The sequence below is a fragment of the Lotus japonicus genome, chromosome 2, assembly GCF_012489685.1.
Source record: "Lotus japonicus ecotype B-129 chromosome 2, LjGifu_v1.2".
NCBI lineage: Eukaryota > Viridiplantae > Streptophyta > Magnoliopsida > Fabales > Fabaceae > Lotus > Lotus japonicus.
The window spans coordinates 21,370,852-21,389,207 of NC_080042.1; the positions used below are offsets into that span (position 1 = coordinate 21,370,852).

At 35.4% G+C, this 18,356-nt stretch overlaps 1 protein-coding gene across 2 annotated transcripts; it reads right to left on the reverse strand.

Annotated features, from left to right (window-relative positions):
- Window positions 1–11,113: 11,113 nt before the first annotated feature.
- LOC130735297 (uncharacterized) lies at window positions 11,114–12,774 on the reverse strand. Of its 2 annotated transcripts, none has more exons than XM_057587361.1 (6): window positions 12,319–12,774; window positions 12,153–12,233; window positions 11,996–12,079; window positions 11,676–11,720; window positions 11,292–11,586; window positions 11,114–11,185 (listed from the first exon to the last, which is right to left on the reverse strand). In XM_057587361.1, the coding sequence occupies exons 1-6, from the start codon at window positions 12,355–12,357 to the stop codon at window positions 11,151–11,153; spliced, it is 579 nt and encodes a 192-aa protein (XP_057443344.1). In that variant the 5' UTR covers window positions 12,358–12,774; the 3' UTR covers window positions 11,114–11,150. The 2 variants fall into 2 exon arrangements, with proteins under 2 accessions (XP_057443344.1, XP_057443343.1); XM_057587360.1 differs by having other exon boundaries at window positions 11,118–11,188.
- Window positions 12,775–18,356: the final 5,582 nt, after the last annotated feature.

An 18,356-nucleotide genomic window follows, 5' to 3' on the forward strand; every position in this document is an offset into this window, starting at 1 on the left:
AAGTTGCGGCTCACGGGGTTGACGGAGGAACTGTCGCCAGAGACATAAAGGAAGGTTGTTCCTTCATCCTTTCGCGGCCAGAAACTCAACGGCGCTGTCCGTTTCCCCAAAGAGTCGACGGTTTGCCCAGAAAGTTCAGCCGAAGGTCGACGGTGGTTGTCGGGGTCGTCGAATAAAATGACCCAAATACGAAATTGAAGATAGGGTTTTGCTCTCCTCACGGCAAGGATCGTAGCAGTATCCTCTGTTTTTCCATCGGTCGCCGGAGTTGACCGGAAAGAGCTCCCGAAGGCGGCAGCGGCGGCGGTCGACGACGACGGAACGACGATCCGGAATATGGGTTTTGTTGTGGACACCGCAAGGGTTCCAACGGTACTAACCTCGCTGTGAACGGAGGTCCGAGCACACCGGAATCGAAGGTTGAAGTTTTGCGATGTCGACGGCGTCGTTGGTTCTGTTTCACGTTGTCTTCGTTGCTTCCATGGAGGTGGTTGTGGTGCTTTTGGCCATGGAGAAAGAAGCTTGTGGTGATGGCTGGTGTTTTGTTTTGGGTGGAGAAAAATGATCCATGGTGGTGGTTCCTTGGAGAAAATAAGAAGAAGCTTTGTGATGGCTTGTTTGTGGCTTGTGCGTGAAGGAGAAGGAGGGACGGTGGAGGCTGGATTCCTCATGGTTGTTACGGTCATGAGGAGGAGGAGTGGTGGTCTCGTGGTGGTTGTGGCACTCGGCCATGAGAAAAGAGGAGTGGCCGTGGAGGTGGTTGGCTTCCATGGTTGTTTCATGGTGGAAGATAAGAAGCTTGGTGATGGGGATGGAGTTGTGTAGCTGCTGCAAGTGAATGGAGAAGAAGATGATGGTTGGGGTGCTGCCATGGTGGTTCGTCCATGGTGAGAGGAAGAAGAAATGGTGATGGTGGCCAGCGGTGGCATCTCGTGGAGAGGGAGAAGGGGACGTGAGTGAGAGGTACCATGGTGGTGTGGGGGCTGCACAAGGAGGAAGAAAGAAGGAATGGGCGCTGGTGGGTGCACGTTGGAAAAAGAAAAGAATGGAGATAAAATTGATATATGTTGGTGGTGGTGTTTGCTGCAGCTTTTGGAAAATAAGCAGAAGAAGAAGTAGAAAGGAAAGGAGAAGGGACATAATATATATAGAAGAAGAAGTAGGAAATGGGTCAAGGAAGAAAAATGAAGAAAAAGTGTAATGAGAGAGAGAGATGTCGACAGAATGAGGATAGGATGGATAGATATTTAGTAAAGATATTTTCAAAAGATATTTTGTAAACCGGTACATATTTGTTTAGATATCGGAGGATTTAGCTCATAGAGTTAAGATAAAAATTTGAGAGTGATTTCCGATTCATCCTACTGATTCCAATGTATTCTAGACACGATATTCTCCCCGCTGAATCTTCTAATACTTCAAAGAAATATCGGTATGATTTTTGGTTTTCGAGGCTTGTTTTTAATGCTATATATAGAGGTTGGCAAAACGCGGGAAAATGAAAGTTTCGCGAATCTGATTTTCCTGGCTTAATTCTCCATGAATTCTAAGATAGGTTTTGGCGACATAATACCAAAACTCAACAGAGGTTTCCTTGTATTTTAGGTGGCTAACGCAAAGTCGGTGTAAAAACTATTTTACCCGATAAGTTACTTTTTGCATCGAATGTCGGAATAGAAAACTTCCTTCTGAAGAAAGATTGAAATCATCAAGAGAAATGGGTGTACGCGTGTAGAATCTTCATTTGAAGCTCTGAATAGAAAAAGTCTTCATCGTCGGGTGATTCTAGGGTTTTGAAATACCAGGGTTTTGGTTTCGGCAAACTTTCGATGATTGGAATCGGACGTTCGTAGATTCTAGAGTTTCGCCTCGAAACGATTGTGATATATGGAAAAAGAGAAGTTCTAACATTTCTCTGAAGATTTTTGGACTAAATTCCTACAGTGTTCCAAGGGTGGAACACAGTTTGATTTCCTAAGGTTCTTGTCCTAGGTTTTAAAACGAATATTAGTCGTGCTATAACTTAAATCGACTTCGATACAATCCTTTGACTTTTCCTGAACTTTCTCCTTCATAAATTTATTCCATTCGATAAACTCTTGTTCAGGTTTTCCCTTCACGATACGTCCAACCTAATCGTAAATGGAAATCTCTTCCACTTATTCTAAGCTTAAAACTTGGGTCTTACAGTCTCTGTGGTTGGAACGGAATAATATCATTTTCAAAGGCAAAGAGGCAAATTTTCAAGAGGTTGCAGACATGTATCTGATCAGACTAGCTTGGTGGATTAAGAGTGCTTGGATAACATGTCCCTTTGACATTGATCAAATATCAAGGAACTTGGAAAACATTCAGTTCCCTATGCCCCATCCCAATCCTAGACATGTTTCGTGGCTACCTCCTAACATCGGGTTGCTGAAATGCAATGTAGATGGAGCCTCAAAGGGCAACCCGGGGATCAGTGGGGTTGGAGGAGTTATTAGGGATTCAAGCAAGAAATTTCTGGGATACTTTGCAATTGGCATAGGGTTCGGTTGGGCTCATGAAGCTGAGGTAAAAGCAATACTATTTGGGCTGCAGTTTTGTCAACAATTTCTCTTCAACAATGTAATTCTTGAAAGCGACTCCACAGCGGCTATAGGATGGGTGGTATCAAGAGAAAAACGACCCTGGAAACTGCTCAATGAACTGAACCAGATTGATATTCTGATGAAGGAAATCAATGTCCTTGAAATTAGGCACACATATAGAGAAGGAAACTCGGTTGCTGATTTCTTGGCAAACACAGGTTGTGAAGGTTTCGATCCCCTTTGGGTTTTGCTGGAAGATAGAAGACCAAATTAACTCTCCTGCTTCTTATGCTTCTTTCGTTTCAATACCTTAAGGCACCTTGGTGCTCTGCGCTTGTAAATTGGCAGCTTGCTGGTTTTGCTAAGGCACAAGGCTTTTTGGTAGTGCCGGGTTGGGTTTTGCTAATAGCTTACTAGTGATGCTATAGCAATCTGATTGTATCATGCTTATTCAGTTTCAATAAATTTGATCTTTCAAAAAAAAAAAAAAATAAGAGAGATAAAGGGTATAATAGAAAGTTAAATAGTACTTTTAATAAAACAAGAACATTAATTATTATTTCTTAATACTTGTGCAACAACCTTAAAATGTCAGTTATATAGCAACGGAGGGAGTATTATGTATTGACTAATAATTAATGATTTTTAAAACCATTAAATAAGTGTATTAATGTTTTTTATCATTGACTAAAATTAGAATCTTGTAAATCAAATTAATGTAACGTATATGTAATTTCATTGACTAACAATAATGTATTTAATAAAATTAAATGACAATAAACATAATTTAAAATTAATTACACATGAATAAATGAGTTATATTGTATTTATAATTTTGAATTTAAATCATTAAAAATGATATTTAAAATCGTTTTTCTTAAAACGTAACAGGATAATCGAAATTAAATTTTTGACCATTGACTAACATTAATGTTTTTTTGAAAAGTCAAATAGGTGTGTAAAATACATTTATATTTAAGGAACAAATTTTTTTTAGCTAATGTTTTTATTATTAATTGACTAATAATTAAGGAATGTTAAAAGCATTAAATAGTGGTATTAATGTTTTCTATCATTGACTAAAATTTGAATGTTGTAAATCAAATTAATTTAATGTATACACAATTTCGTTGACTAACATTAATGTTTTTACTAACATTAAATGACGATCAATTATAAACACCATTTTAAATTAATTACACATCAATAAAGTTCTTTTTTTTTTGAAAAGCATGAATAAAGTTCTTTAATGTCTTTTATGATTTTAAATAAGAAAATTAATATAATTAAGTGGTTTATATAAGGAAATTGAAGGAAATTAATAGTTAATTTCGAAAATATTTTCCCCAAATAAATAGTTAATGCATTAAAATTTATTTTATTATTTTAAATTTATTTATTTAAAAAAAATGAAAATATCATTTATTTCATAAAGCATTTAATGTCTTTTATGATTTTAAATAAGGAAATTAATATAATTAAGTGATTTATATAAGGAAATTGAAGGAAATAAACAATTAATTTCGAAAATATTTTCCTTAAATAAATAGTCAATGCATTAAAATTTATTTAATTATTTTAAATTTATTTATTTGAAAAAAAAAAGAAAATAGCATTTATTTCATAAAACATTTAATGTCTTTTATGATTTTAAATAAGGAAATGCATATAATTAAGTGGTTTATATAAGGAAATTAAAGGAAATAAATATTTAATTTCGTAAATATTTTCCTCAAATAAAATTCTATGCATTAAAATTTATTTAATTATTTTAATTATCTTTATTAAAAAATGAAAATAGCAATTATTTCATAAAAAAATTGATGTCTTTTATCATTTTAAATAATGAAATTAATATAATTAAGTGGTTTATATAAGGAAATTGAAGGAAATACATAATTAATTTCGAAAATAATTTCCATAAATAAATAGTCAATTCATTAAAATTTATTTAATTATTTTAAATTTCCTTATTTAAAAAAACGAAAATAGCATTCATTTTATAAAGCATTTATTGTCTTTTATGATTTTAAATAAGGAAATTAATATAATTAAGGGATTTATATAAGGAAATTGAAGGAAATAAACAATTAATTTCGAAAATATTTTCCTTAAATGAATAGTCAATGCATTGAAATTTATTTAGTTATTTTAAGTTGTCAAAAAAAAATGAAAATAGCATTTATTTCATAAAGCATTTAATGTCTTTTATAATTTTAAATAATGAAATTAATATAATTAAGTGATTTATATAAGGAAATTGAAGGAAATAAATAATTAATTTTGAGAATATTTTCCATAAATAAATAGTCAATGCATTAAAATTTCTTAAATTATTTTAAATTTCCTATTTAAAAAAAACGAAAATAGCAATTATTTCATAAAGCATTTAATGTCTTTTATGATTTTAAATAAGGAAATTAATATAATTAAGTGGTTTATATAAGAAAATTGGCGGAAATAAATAATTAATTTCGAGAATATTTTTCATAAATAAATAGTCAATGTATTAAAATTTATGAAATTATTTTAAATTTCCTATGTAAAAAAAACGAAAAATAGCATTTATTTCATAAAGCATTTAATGTCTTTTATGATTTTAAATAAGGAAATTAATATAATTAAGTGGTTTATATAAGGAAATTGAAGGAAATAAATAATTAATTTCTAGAATATTTTCCATAAATAAATAGTCAATGCATTAAAATTTATTAAAATATTTTAAATTTCCTATTTAAAAAAAACGAAAATATCATTTATTTCATAAAGCATTTAATGTCTTTTATGATTTTAAATATGAAAATTAATATAATTAAGTGGTTTATAGAAGGAATTTGAAGAAAATAAACAATTAATTTTAAAAATATTTTCCTTAAATTAATTGTCAATGCATTAAAACTTATTTAATTATTTTAAATTTCCTTATTAAAAAAAACGAAAATAACATTTATTTCATAAAGCATTTAAAGTCTTTTATGATTTTAGTGATGAAGGCAAGGAAAAAATTGTACGTGTAAAACAAAGGAAAAACAAAGTAAATCATGAGAACAATTCCATAATGAAAAAATAACAATTAATCTTGGTTTTTATTTGATAAATAAAGTAAAGCATGAGAACAATCCTCTCATTTAGATTGAGAAAAGCAAAACAACGAAAAGATACCCAAGAAAAAACAACAACTGATTAAATTTTGGAATGAATAACAACTGACTAAATATTTTCATACACCACCTTAACTTCAATAATTCTATTTGCTATTCTTTCAAACCTAAAACAAACTATGTTACCCCCTCTAATTTCAATTAATTTGCAGAATTTTCTCCAACCAGATCCTATACGCGCATCAGTAGGTTTTGACGAAAGCAAGTTGCCGGGGATGTCATCTATTACACCAGTATGAAGTTGTACCGGAGATGTTCCAAAACTTAAAAAGAATGGAACGATCTGAGAAGGTATTAGCTGAAAAAAAAATGTGAAAACAATTATGAAATTGTAAAAATCATAATAAAACACATTGAAGTTAAAAAAATAAAGGAATACAAAAATTAAACTAACCAATTCGTATTGTGCACATTGACATGCAGTGAGGGTTAGTACCAACTGTGGATGTTTCCGTTCGTAAAAAACAACCACTTGAGATCCAAATCTATTTTTCCAAAAATATGGACGATCCCTAGTATCAGTGACCGGGACAAAAACCCGCAAGAAGTCAATGTCGTGTTCATGTGTAACCATAGAGAGGCCTCGATACTTGATCTGAGTAAAATTTTCTTTCCAAATTGAAACACAAAAAACGTTAACATTTTCCATTTTTTTGAAAAGAAACCAACAGTTTAGGGTATCAAAGTTAAAGTTGTATAGCCATCGTAGACCTATCCAACCATTAGTCAAGCGGCATTCACCATTTTGATGGTGAAATTCAATTGTGCTATGAACACTCACGGGATTAATAATAATAATAATATATCCTTCAAGTATCAAGGTTAAAAACAATATTAGGGTTAATAAAACATGAATATTGAAGGATTGAGATTATATTACAATAACACACACCAAAGACATGAAAAATTGATTTGATTTGAGAAAAAGTAGATACCTTTGTAAAGTCATGAAGAACAACGAAAGGAGATCTTGAAGCCATGTAGGAAGGCTAAAAACAAAAAACGCACGAGATGGTGAAGGAGCAGTGTAGGTTTAGGAGAAATCCAAATAATGGAGAGATGAATGAAGAATAAGAGTCTTATATAAGCTTTTAAATAGAGAGGGGTGTAGGTTAAGGAGAAGGGTGTACATTAAGAGGAAAGGAGGAATGATTGCCATGTAGGATTTTTAATGGAATTAGCCAATCATGAGATGCCATGTAGGTGATGATTGAACCTAGAAAAACCCCTGAATGTATATATTATGGATTTCCCAAATTTGATTTTTTTTAACGTGAATTTTATTATACATAGAGGATTGACTTTTTATTTTCAGTTATTGATGATTGAATTTGAAAATAATTGATTTAAGATGAAAATTTGCACCTATACCGTGTTTTCAAAATGATTGAATTTAAATTTCTATAATTTTGTAATATTTGGTTAAAGAATTTAATTCCATATAAAAAATAATTTTTTTAAGAAAGTTCTATTCTTATATTTTAGCAGTATATGTGCATAAATTAATTTTGGTAAATCAATTCAAATGTATTTCCTATTGTAACAAAAAAAAAATCAATTTAATTGTTAATATAAAATTTTAAAATATATTTCATTAAATTTTTAGAAATATAAGTTTATTTTATTAAATAAATTTAAAAGCTTACTTTGAACGCTAACACTAGGGTTAGGAAGTTCCACGAAAATGATTGAACCATACTTTAAACCCTAACACCGAGTTCCACGGAAATGACTGAACCACACTTTGAACCCTAATACTAAGGGTCCACGTGCAGACGACCTAACTGTCTTCCCTTTTATGTGTGCAGCTCAACTAAAGAATAACCACATCCCTCGCCCTCGAGTTATGAAGTTCCACGGAAATGACTGTACCACACTTTGAACCCTAACACGAAAGGTCCTCGTGCTGACGACCTAACTGTCTTCCCTTTATGTGTGCAGCTCAACTAATGAATAACAACATCCCTCGCCCTCGGGTTATGACGTTCCACGGAAATGACTAGACCACACTTTGAACCCTAACACGAAAGGTCCTCGTGCCGACGACCTAACTGTCTTCCCTTTATGTGTGCAGCTCAACTAATGAATAACAACATCCCTCGCCCTCGGGTCATGAAGTTCCACATAAATGACTGGACCATTCATGGAACCCCTAACACTAAGGGCCCTCGTGTCGCAACCTAATTGTCTTCTCTTTATGTGGGCAGCTGAACTAAAGAATAACCACATCCCTCGCCCTCGGGTTATGACGTTCCACGGAAATGACTAGACCACACTTTGAACCCTAACATGAAAGGTCCTCGTGCCGACGACCTAACTGTCTTCCCTTTATGTGTGCAGCTCAACTAATGAATAACAACATCCCTCGCCCTCGGGTCATGAAGTTCAACATAAATGACTGGACCATTCTTTGAACCCCTAACACTAAGGGCCCTCGTGTCGCAACCTAATTGTCTTCTCTTTATGTGGGCAGCTCAACTAATAATGAATAACAACATCCGTCGCCCTCAGGTCATGAAGTTCCACGAAAATGACTGGATCATACTTTGAACCCTAACACTAAGAGTCCTCGTGCCGATGACCTAATGTCGTCCCTTTATGTGTGCAACTCAAGTAATGAATAACAACATCCATCGCCCTCGGGTCATGAAGTTCCACATAAATGACTGAACCATTGAACCCCTAACACTAAGGGTCCTCGTGTCGCAACCTAATTGTCTTCTCTTTATGTGTGCAGCTCAACTAATGAATAACAACATCCCTCGCCCTCGGGTCATGAAGTTCCACGAAAATGACTGGATCATACTTTGAACCCTAACACTAAGGGTCCTCATGCCGATGACCTAATGTCGTCCCTTTATGTGTGCAGCTCAAGTAATGAATAACAACATTCATCGCCCTCGGGTCATGAAAACCGTAAATGTTAGAGTTCAGGAAGTTCACTATGAATATAAAATTAAATTATTTTCCTATCATACTCACATATGGAACACAAAATACATTTAAAATAAATTGTATGGTTTGTAGTAATAAAAATAATAAAAAATATTTAAAGAAACAAAAACAAAAAAATGCCCCAACAAGGATCGAGCTTGGGCATTAAACATTAAAGGGATAAGGACAACCACTAAATCAAAGTACATTGTTATGAACTTCGATGAAGAAAAAAATAGATATACCAAACATTCAATTAAAAGCGGATTTTTTTTTAAAGTAACGTATAATAAAATAAAAGGGTGCGTTTAATGTGCACCAGTCAATTACATGGTGTATCCATACACCATCAAATTTCTGTGGGAAAATACCAAGTTGTCCCTGTCTTCTACCTTCCAACCCTAGTAGAGTATGTCTATGTCAAATTCTGATTCTTCCTCCTATGTCACCGACTGGGCTGAAAAACCTGGTATAAAAGGACGGTGGAAGAAAAGTTGTGGAATGCGAAATATATGGGGGAGAAACGGAGAAGTCATGAACACGTGTTAATCCACGTGTCATTCTCAGGTTAATTCTCATAAAAAGAATACATTTTAAAATTTTATATTTGATTAGGATTTAGGTTTTTTATTTCTCGATTTTATCTTAATTTATTTTCAGAGTATTAATTAATTTTTATGGTATTTTTATTGAATTTTCAGATTTTTAATTAATTCAGGATTTTGTGAGTTTTTATTGTGATTTGCTAGATTTTTTTAGTTTTTATCTATATTTATTTAGTACCTTTTAAAATTTTAGATTGGATTAGGATTTAGGTTCTTTATTTCTTGATTTTATCTTAATTTATCTTATTATATATTTTTAGAGTATTAATTCAGGATTTTTAATGAACTCAGGATTTTATGAGTTTTTATTGTAATTTACTAGATTTTTTTAGTTTTTATCTAAATTTATTTAGTACCTTTTTAAATTTTAGATTTGATTAGGATTTAGGTTGTTTATTTCTTGATTTTATCTTAATTTATCGTATTATTTATTTCATGTTAATTTCAGGAAATATTTTATTTTATTTTAGAGTTATCCTCTATATATTAATATATACTCCCTCCGTTCCTAAATAATTGACACTAATTCTGGCTGAATTTTGTTCCTAATTATCTGTCACTTTACAAAGTTCAAGAGAGCATTAATTATACTTTACCAATTGTACCCTTCATTTATTGTGGTATGAAAATTGAAAAGTTAGAATTAATAAGAGAGATAAATGGTATATTAGGAAGTTAGATAGCAATTTTAATAAAACAAAAATAAATTAATTGTTATATAGGAACAGATGGAGTATTAGAAAAGAATTAGACAACTTATCTTTTGTTAACAAACACGCATAATCACATTCATGATTAATAGATGTATCAAATAGTACAATAAACATATTCCCCGTTCAATGCACGGAAAAAAAAACACTAGTTTTTTCCTTTTTTCCTGATTTGAAATGCTCTGATTATCTTTGAAGTATAAACAATGGCACCTTAAACGATATGTAAGGGGAAGAGATAAAACCTCAATGTAGAGATAAAATTAGATAAAATTCTACCATATATTAAACCCAAAACTATCGAACTTAAAGTTAATTTTATCTTAACAACTAACGTAAAAATATAACATTAATAATTTTATTCTATATTAATTAAGAACTAACGTTTGAAGTTTTTCAGTCGAAAAAAAAAAACGTTTGAAGTTTCAAATACAAAATATTTGTATATATTTTAAAAGAAAAGCATTGGAAGATAAGATTTGAGAAACAAAAAGTGGTTGTAAATATTTTCAAACAAACCAGATTTAAAGGTTAATAATAGCATTGGAAGATATAACATGTTTTTATTTTTCATTTATTTGCTCTTGTTTCTGCAAACTTTAGGGTCCTCGTTTTCAGCTGCAGCAACCATTGCAAAAAAATTGATTATCTAAATGTTTAAGGGAAACAAAAATAACAACACAATGCTAAATAGCAACTCTAGCATTCAATGTAGCTCAGTTTTCAATCTGCTCCTGGAGAAGGCAATCCAGACCCAGAAACACACAAAGAGCCAAAGTCTGCAGTTGAAAGAAGGACACAGACAATTCAAGCTTTTTTCTCCTCAATCCAGCTTCTCTTCACCTGAATCTGGTAGCTCAATTTTAGACGCAACCCTCTCAAGGACAGTAAAAACCACCTTCACCTATATAAAAGTCATTTTTAATGAGAAAAAGTAAACATATTCAATCCAAAGAATGAAATGGCAAAAGAAAACAATCACATACATATGTTGAACAATGCAGAATAATACCCAAAGTACAGCAACATAAGCAATGAGAATGCGAGACAAAATCTGTTGACAGTATCATATGCAATTCGGCCGCTTTAAATGTGTTAACAAAATTAGAAGTTCTAGGCATTGGAGTTAAATTACCTCCATGGCAAAGTGAATATAGAGAAACAGAATCATCACCGGAGTTGTGTAGGTTGTCCTGACTTTTCACCTACTGTCACAAATCAGAAATCTCATAAGGGTTGTATATCTGGTGCTCTCAAAGTTATTACAAAATACTAAGAATGATACTTATGCAGTTATGTAGCCATTCTTACTTGCTTCACTTCCATTGTTCATGACTTGACGAAGCAAATTAGAGTGACCTCCACCAACATGAGGTGGGATTGTCACTTGGGGAAATTGTGGCATACAAGGGACCAAACCATAAAAGGGATGCATAGTCATTCCATGATTCGGAGTGCCATAACCATAACCTATGCTATGAGGTGCCATCCATGTACCAACACCATGGGCAAAGTTGGGTTGGCTTGGCATATCATTACCAACAGGAGGCACCATGTGAGTAGTTCCACAATGAAGTATACCGGTAGAACCGTCAGGTTTCGTTTCCTAGGACAAACAATAAAAAAAAATCATACTTATATAATCAAATTAAATATCACTAAACATCTATTGTGATTGTCATGACATGTACTTACTGCTTGCTTTGCTGAATTTTGTGTGGATAACACACACCCCGCGTCCTGTTGACCAGAAACAGATGCATTCAGCTTCTTTTCATAAGTTAAGCAAAAGTGTGGATATGAGTTAAATAGGTTGGATATTAAACTAACATAACACAACGTCAATGTAGGATCACGCGCTTACCACTACGCCAAAACCAATTGGTGTTAGTGAGGGCGCAACGTTATTTCTTATAGCGTAGCAGACAGCGCCCCGTTTCGAATGCTACCTGCAGGCAGGATGCTGGCCCACCTGGACCCAACAGTCAACCTATAATAGATCATTATGCACTTACCATCTCCTTCTTTGATTGAACCGTCATACTATTCACTTTTTGATTCTTTGCATTAGCACGACGACGAGGTTTGACTTGCACATTCTACAAAAAAAAAGGCGCAGAGTCAAACATAACACATAAAGTAATGATATGTAAACAATTTCAAACATCTAACATTGGAAATTGACAGCTGAGTCGTGTCCTGTGTCTGCTGAACGCTTTTGTCATCACGTCCAGTGAATTCTTTCTCTTTCTCCTGTAGAAAAATAATAATTTTTTCAGCAGAATAATTCTTAAATTAAAATACAAGTTAATTACAAAATTAAGTAAATACATTTTACACTTTCTTCTTCTCTCTCAGTTGATGATGAAATGTCCATGGCATGATCTTCTTTTGCCCCGTTGGTCGCAGTACATGTTCTAATAGTGTGCCCTACCCTATGACAATTTGAACACCTTCCCCTTTTCCTCGTGGACCGCTTCTTAGGTTGAGCACCTTTGCCCGTAATCACATCTGGATCGTGAATGTCATTACCTCCACGTCTTCCACCCCTTTGACAATCGACCTTCTTCTGATAATTTTATGTCAACTTCAAAATATCTTCCATAATTTCTGCTAAGAACTCACCATTTTCTGAAGCAACACGACACATGTTATTGCACGCAGCAGCTACAGCACTATAACGGGCTGTCCTCATTACCTCAAGCGCCACTTCATCAGATGAAGGTGATGACATGAACTCAGCTTTAGCATCCTTTCTCCATCGCCTAGAAATAAGACTGTTCGGGATTGATTCCATGTTGTAAGACCTGGATTTACAGAGCAAGTTAATTTCCGACTCACGCGCAGAATCAGTGTAAGCGTGACAGGAGTTTGATGTTTGAGAAAGATTAATGAAGAAGAAAGTTCAGGAATTGCTTGAGGAATGTTGCGTAGTCGTTTTAGGAATTGGTGCGAGTCGTCTGCACACCTTCCTTATGGCGAGCGTGTCCAGAATAGGCTAATTTCGCTTTTAGAGCAACGTATTAAGTGAGATTTCTAATCCTTGGAAAATTTAAAGGTTCTCTTTATTTTTCCTTCGACTAGTGTTTCATTTCGGAACTCTGGACTGTACGCACGATAATATTCACTTCTCGGAAGTTCGACGACGCTAATTTCTTTGCTTCAAAACCCTAAATTCAAGCGCTGGATGAAGACTTTTTCTATTCGGGACTTCTAACGAAGTTTCCGTCCACGTTGCCAGATTTGTCTCAATGATTCCAATCTTTCTTCAGAAAAAAGTTTTGTTGTCTGACCATCACAGCAAAAAGTAGTTTTTCGGGACAGATTAACTTACACCGCTTTTGGGATTTTAGATATCGTTTTTCATAAATGTCTGAGATTTGTTTTGAGTTCTGGAATTCTGACGCCAGAATCTCTCTTAGAATTCTTCGATGAACGTGCTGCAAAAATCGGAATCGCGAAATTTTCATTTTTCCGCGATTTCACCTGCCTATAAATAGCCAAAATTTCAAAATATCTTCTCATTTCTTTCTCTTGGGGCCGCGAGTTTAGGGGAGAAGAGGATAGAAAAGATTTTCGCCGAAACTTGACCGATCTTCGCGCAGTTCGTTCCTACTTCAAGGTACCGAGGTAACTATCTGTAAGATCAAGTTTTGATCTAGTAGTACAACTCTATGTTTTGATGATTACAAGTTAACCTTTTGATATGAACAATTGTGGTACTCCAACGTGTTTTTCTGAGTGTGCTATTTACAGGCTCTGACCTCAACTCAATCTCACACAAATCAGAAGCACTGTGTATAAAGAGTGACCCAAGCAACGCTTTCGCATTCACCATGTTCAGCATGAACAGTGGAAAAGCTTCAGAAGTTCTGAAGTTATACAAACTCTGATGAGGACTCAGTCACTAGAAGCTCTGAAGATCCAGAAGTTCTGACAACCAAGAAACACTGAAGGTTCAGATGTTCTGATGGTGTAGAAGACTCTGAAGATCCAGAAGCTGAATAGTGGAAAATCTGAAGTCCAGAAGCAAGAAACTCTGAAGGCCATGTTCTTCCCTCTGAGTTCAGAATCAGAAGATACAATGGTCAGAGGATCTGTGCTTTCCCTCTGACTCTGATCAACCGGCTTCACAAGTTCCAATACGAAGCATTCCTCTGATCAGAAGTCTCCTAGGTTTAAATGTCGCGTCGCTATCCAAGTACAAAAGCTACTGTACCTTCCTGACGACCTACCTAACGTTCTCAGCCACAGCAGAAGCTGGATTTTCCAGAACTGCCCTCCAACGGTAGCATTTCCCATGCATCGCTCAACCCTAATCCTTGGAGTATATAAAGAGGCTGAAGACTGAAAGAAACGGCAAGAAGCAAGAAGCATTCACATACGCAAGACATATTCAAAATCTTCTAAGTTTTCTTTCATCTGAAATTCATTGAGTTTACTATTAGCTTTTTAGAAGCAAATCTCTTGTAAACAATTCTTTGATAAACAGTTTGTTTAGTTCCTTTAGGAGATCAAGGTTGATCGGATCCTAGAGAAGACTAAGAGAGTGAATCTTAGTGTGAGCTAAGTCAGTGTAATTGTTAGTCACTTGTAGGTTTCAAGTGCAGTTGTAACTCTTACCTGATTAGTGGATTGCCTTCATTCTAAGAAGGAAGAAATCACCTTAACGGGTGGACTGGAGTAGCTTGAGTGATTTATCAAGTGAACCAGGATAAAATCCTTGTGTGCTTTTCTATCTCTTATCTTTAGCACTTAAGTTCTTGAAAGATTTGTCAAAATCTTTAAGGTGGAAGTTTTAGTCTGAAAACGTTATTCAAACCCCCCCCCTTTCTACCGTTTTTCATACCTTCAATTGGTATCAGAGCGCAAGTTCTGATTACCACACCTAACAGTGTTCAGTGATCCGGGCCGGTGTGAAAAACAATGGCTGCCACCACCAGTGAAACTCAAAGAGATGGTTACAATGCAAAGCCTCCTATGTTCGACGGTCAAAGGTTCGAATATTGGAAAGATAGACTGGAAAGTTTCTTTCTGGGTTTCGATGCAGATCTATGGGATATTATTGTGGATGGCTACGAGCGTCCAGTTGATGCAGATGGCAAGAAGATCCCAAGGTCAGAGATGACTGCAGATCAAAAGAAGTTGTACTCACAACATCACAAAGCAAGAGCAATTCTTCTAAGTGCTATTTCCTATGAAGAGTACCAGAAGATTACAGATCGTGAGTTTGCGAAAGGCATTTTCGAATCTCTGAAGATGTCTTATGAAGGAAACAAGAAAGTCAAAGAGTCAAAGGCATTGTCTTTGATCCAAAAGTATGAATCCTTCATCATGGAGCCAAATGAGTCCATTGAAGAAATGTTCTCCAGATTTCAGTTGCTTGTAGCTGGCATACGACCTCTCAACAAGAGCTACACAACAAAAGATCATGTCATAAGGGTCATCAGGTGTCTTCCTGAAAGTTGGATGCCTTTGGTGACTTCAATAGAGCTCACGAGAGACGTTGAGAATATGAGTTTAGAAGAACTCATCAGCATTTTGAAATGCCATGAGCTGAAGCGCTCAGAGATGCAAGATCTGAGGAAAAAGTCCATAGCCTTGAAATCCAAATCTGAAAAGGCTAAGGTTGAGAAGTCAAAAGCTCTTCAAGCTGAAGAAGAGGAATCTGAAGAAGCATCAGAAGATTCTGATGAAGATGAGCTGACTCTGATCTCCAAGAGACTCAATCGCATCTGGAAGCACAGGCAGAGCAAATACAAAGGCTCTGGAAAGGCAAGAGGAAAGTCTGAATCCTCAGGTCAGAAGAAGTCATCAATCAAGGAAGTCACATGCTTTGAGTGCAAAGAATCTGGGCACTACAAAAGTGATTGTCCAAAGTTGAAGAAGGACAAGAAGCCAAAGAAGCACTTCAAGACGAAGAAGAGTCAGATGGTGACATTTGATGAATCAGAGTCAGAGGATGTTGACTCTGATGGTGAAGTCCAAGGACTCATGGCGATTGTCAAAGACAAGGAAGCAGAGTCAAAGGAAGCTGTTGACTCTGACTCAGAATCAGAAGGAGATCCTAACTCAGACGATGAAAATGAGGTATTCGCTTCTTTCTCTACCTCTGAACTGAAACATGCATTGTCTGATATCATGGATAAGTATAACTCCTTATTGTCTAAGCATAAGAAGCTGAAAAAGAACTTATCTGCTGTTTCCAAGACTCCTTCTGAACATGAGAAAATTATTTCTGATTTGAAAAATGATAATCATGCCTTGATCAATTCTAACTCTGTGCTTAAGAACCAAATTGCTAAGTTAGAAGAAATTGTTGCATGTGATGCCTCTGATTGTAGAAATGAATCTAAGTATGAAAAGTCCTTTCAAAGATTCCTAGCTAAAAGCGTGGATAGAAGCTTAATGGCTTCAATGATCTATGGCGTAAGCAGAAATGGAATGCATGGCATTGGCTATTCTAAACCAATTAGAAATGAGCCCTCTGTGTCTAAAGCAAAATCCTTGTATGAATGCTTTGTTCCCTCTGGTACCATATTGCCTGATCCTGTACCTGCTAAAGTTGCTAAACATCCTCTTAAAAAGGGATCTTTCTCTATGACTAAATATCATGCAAATATTCCTTTAAAATATCATGTTGAGACACCCAAGGTGATCAGAACCTCTGGGGTAACTAACAAGAGAGGACCCAGAAAGTGGGTACCTAAGGACAAGATTATCTATGTTGCAGATATCCTTGATAGCTCCACTGAAACACCAATCATGGTATCTGGACAGTGGATGCTCGCGTCACATGACGGGAGAAAGGCGTATGTTCCGAGAGCTAAAACTTAAGCCTGGAGGCGAAGTTGGCTTTGGAGGAAATGAAAAGGGTAAAATTGTTGGTACTGGTACTATTTGTGTAGATAGTAGTCCATGCATTGATAATGTGTTATTGGTAGACGGCTTAACACATAACTTATTGTCTATAAGTCAATTAGCTGACAAGGGTTATGATGTTATATTCAATCAAAAGTCCTGCCGGGCTGTAAGTCAGATCGATGGCTCTGTTCTGTTTAACAGCAAGAGGAAGAACAACATTTATAAGATCAGATTATCTGAGTTGGAGGCTCAGAATGTGAAGTGCCTTCTGTCTGTTAATGAAGAGCAGTGGGTATGGCATAGACGGTTAGGGCATGCCAGTATGAGAAAGATTTCTCAGCTGAGCAAGCTAAACCTTGTCAGGGGCTTACCCAATCTGAAGTTCGCTTCAGACGCTCTTTGTGAAGCATGTCAGAAAGGCAAATTCACAAAAGTCCCTTTCAAGGCAAAGAATGTTGTCTCAACCTCAAGGCCGTTGGAACTTCTGCATATCGACCTTTTTGGACCAGTGAAAACTGAGTCTATAGGTGGCAAGAGATATGGGATGGTTATCGTTGATGACTATAGCCGCTGGACATGGGTAAAGTTTCTAACCCGCAAGGATGAGTCTCATGCTGTGTTCTCTACCTTTATTGCTCAAGTGCAAAACGAGAAGGCTTGTAGGATTGTGCGTGTCAGAAGTGACCATGGTGGAGAGTTTGAGAATGATAAGTTTGAGAGTCTGTTTGATTCCTATGGAATTGCACATGATTTCTCTTGTCCCAGAACTCCTCAACAAAATGGTGTTGTTGAGAGGAAGAACAGAACTCTTCAGGAGATGGCTAGAACCATGCTCCAAGAAACTGGCATGGCTAAGCACTTTTGGGCAGAGGCAGTAAATGCAGCATGTTACATTCAGAACAGAATCTCTGTGAGACCAATTCTGAATAAGACTCCTTATGAATTGTGGAAGAACATAAAACCTAACATTTCTTATTTTCATCCTTTTGGCTGTGTTTGTTATGTTCTCAATACTAAGGATAGATTGCATAAATTTGATGCTAAGTCTTCTAAGTGTCTATTACTCGGTTACTCTGAGAGATCTAAAGGTTTTAGATTTTATAATACTGATGCTAAGACTATTGAAGAATCTATTCATGTTAGATTTGATGATAAGCTTGACTCTGACCAGTCAAAGCTAGTTGAAAAGTTTGCAGATTTAAGCATTAATGTTTCTGACAAAGGCAAAGCTCCAGAGGAAGATGAGCCAGAGGAAGATGAACCAGAGGAAGAAGCTGGTCCCTCTAACTCACAAACTCTGAAGAAGAGCAGAATCACTGCAGCTCACCCTAAGGAATTGATTCTGGGCAACAAAGACGAACCAGTCAGAACCAGATCTGCCCTCAGACCTTCTGAAGAGACCTTGCTCAGTCTGAAAGGATTGGTGTCCTTAATTGAACCCAAGTCCATAGATGAAGCTCTTCAGGACAAGGATTGGATTCTGGCCATGGAAGAAGAATTGAATCAATTTTC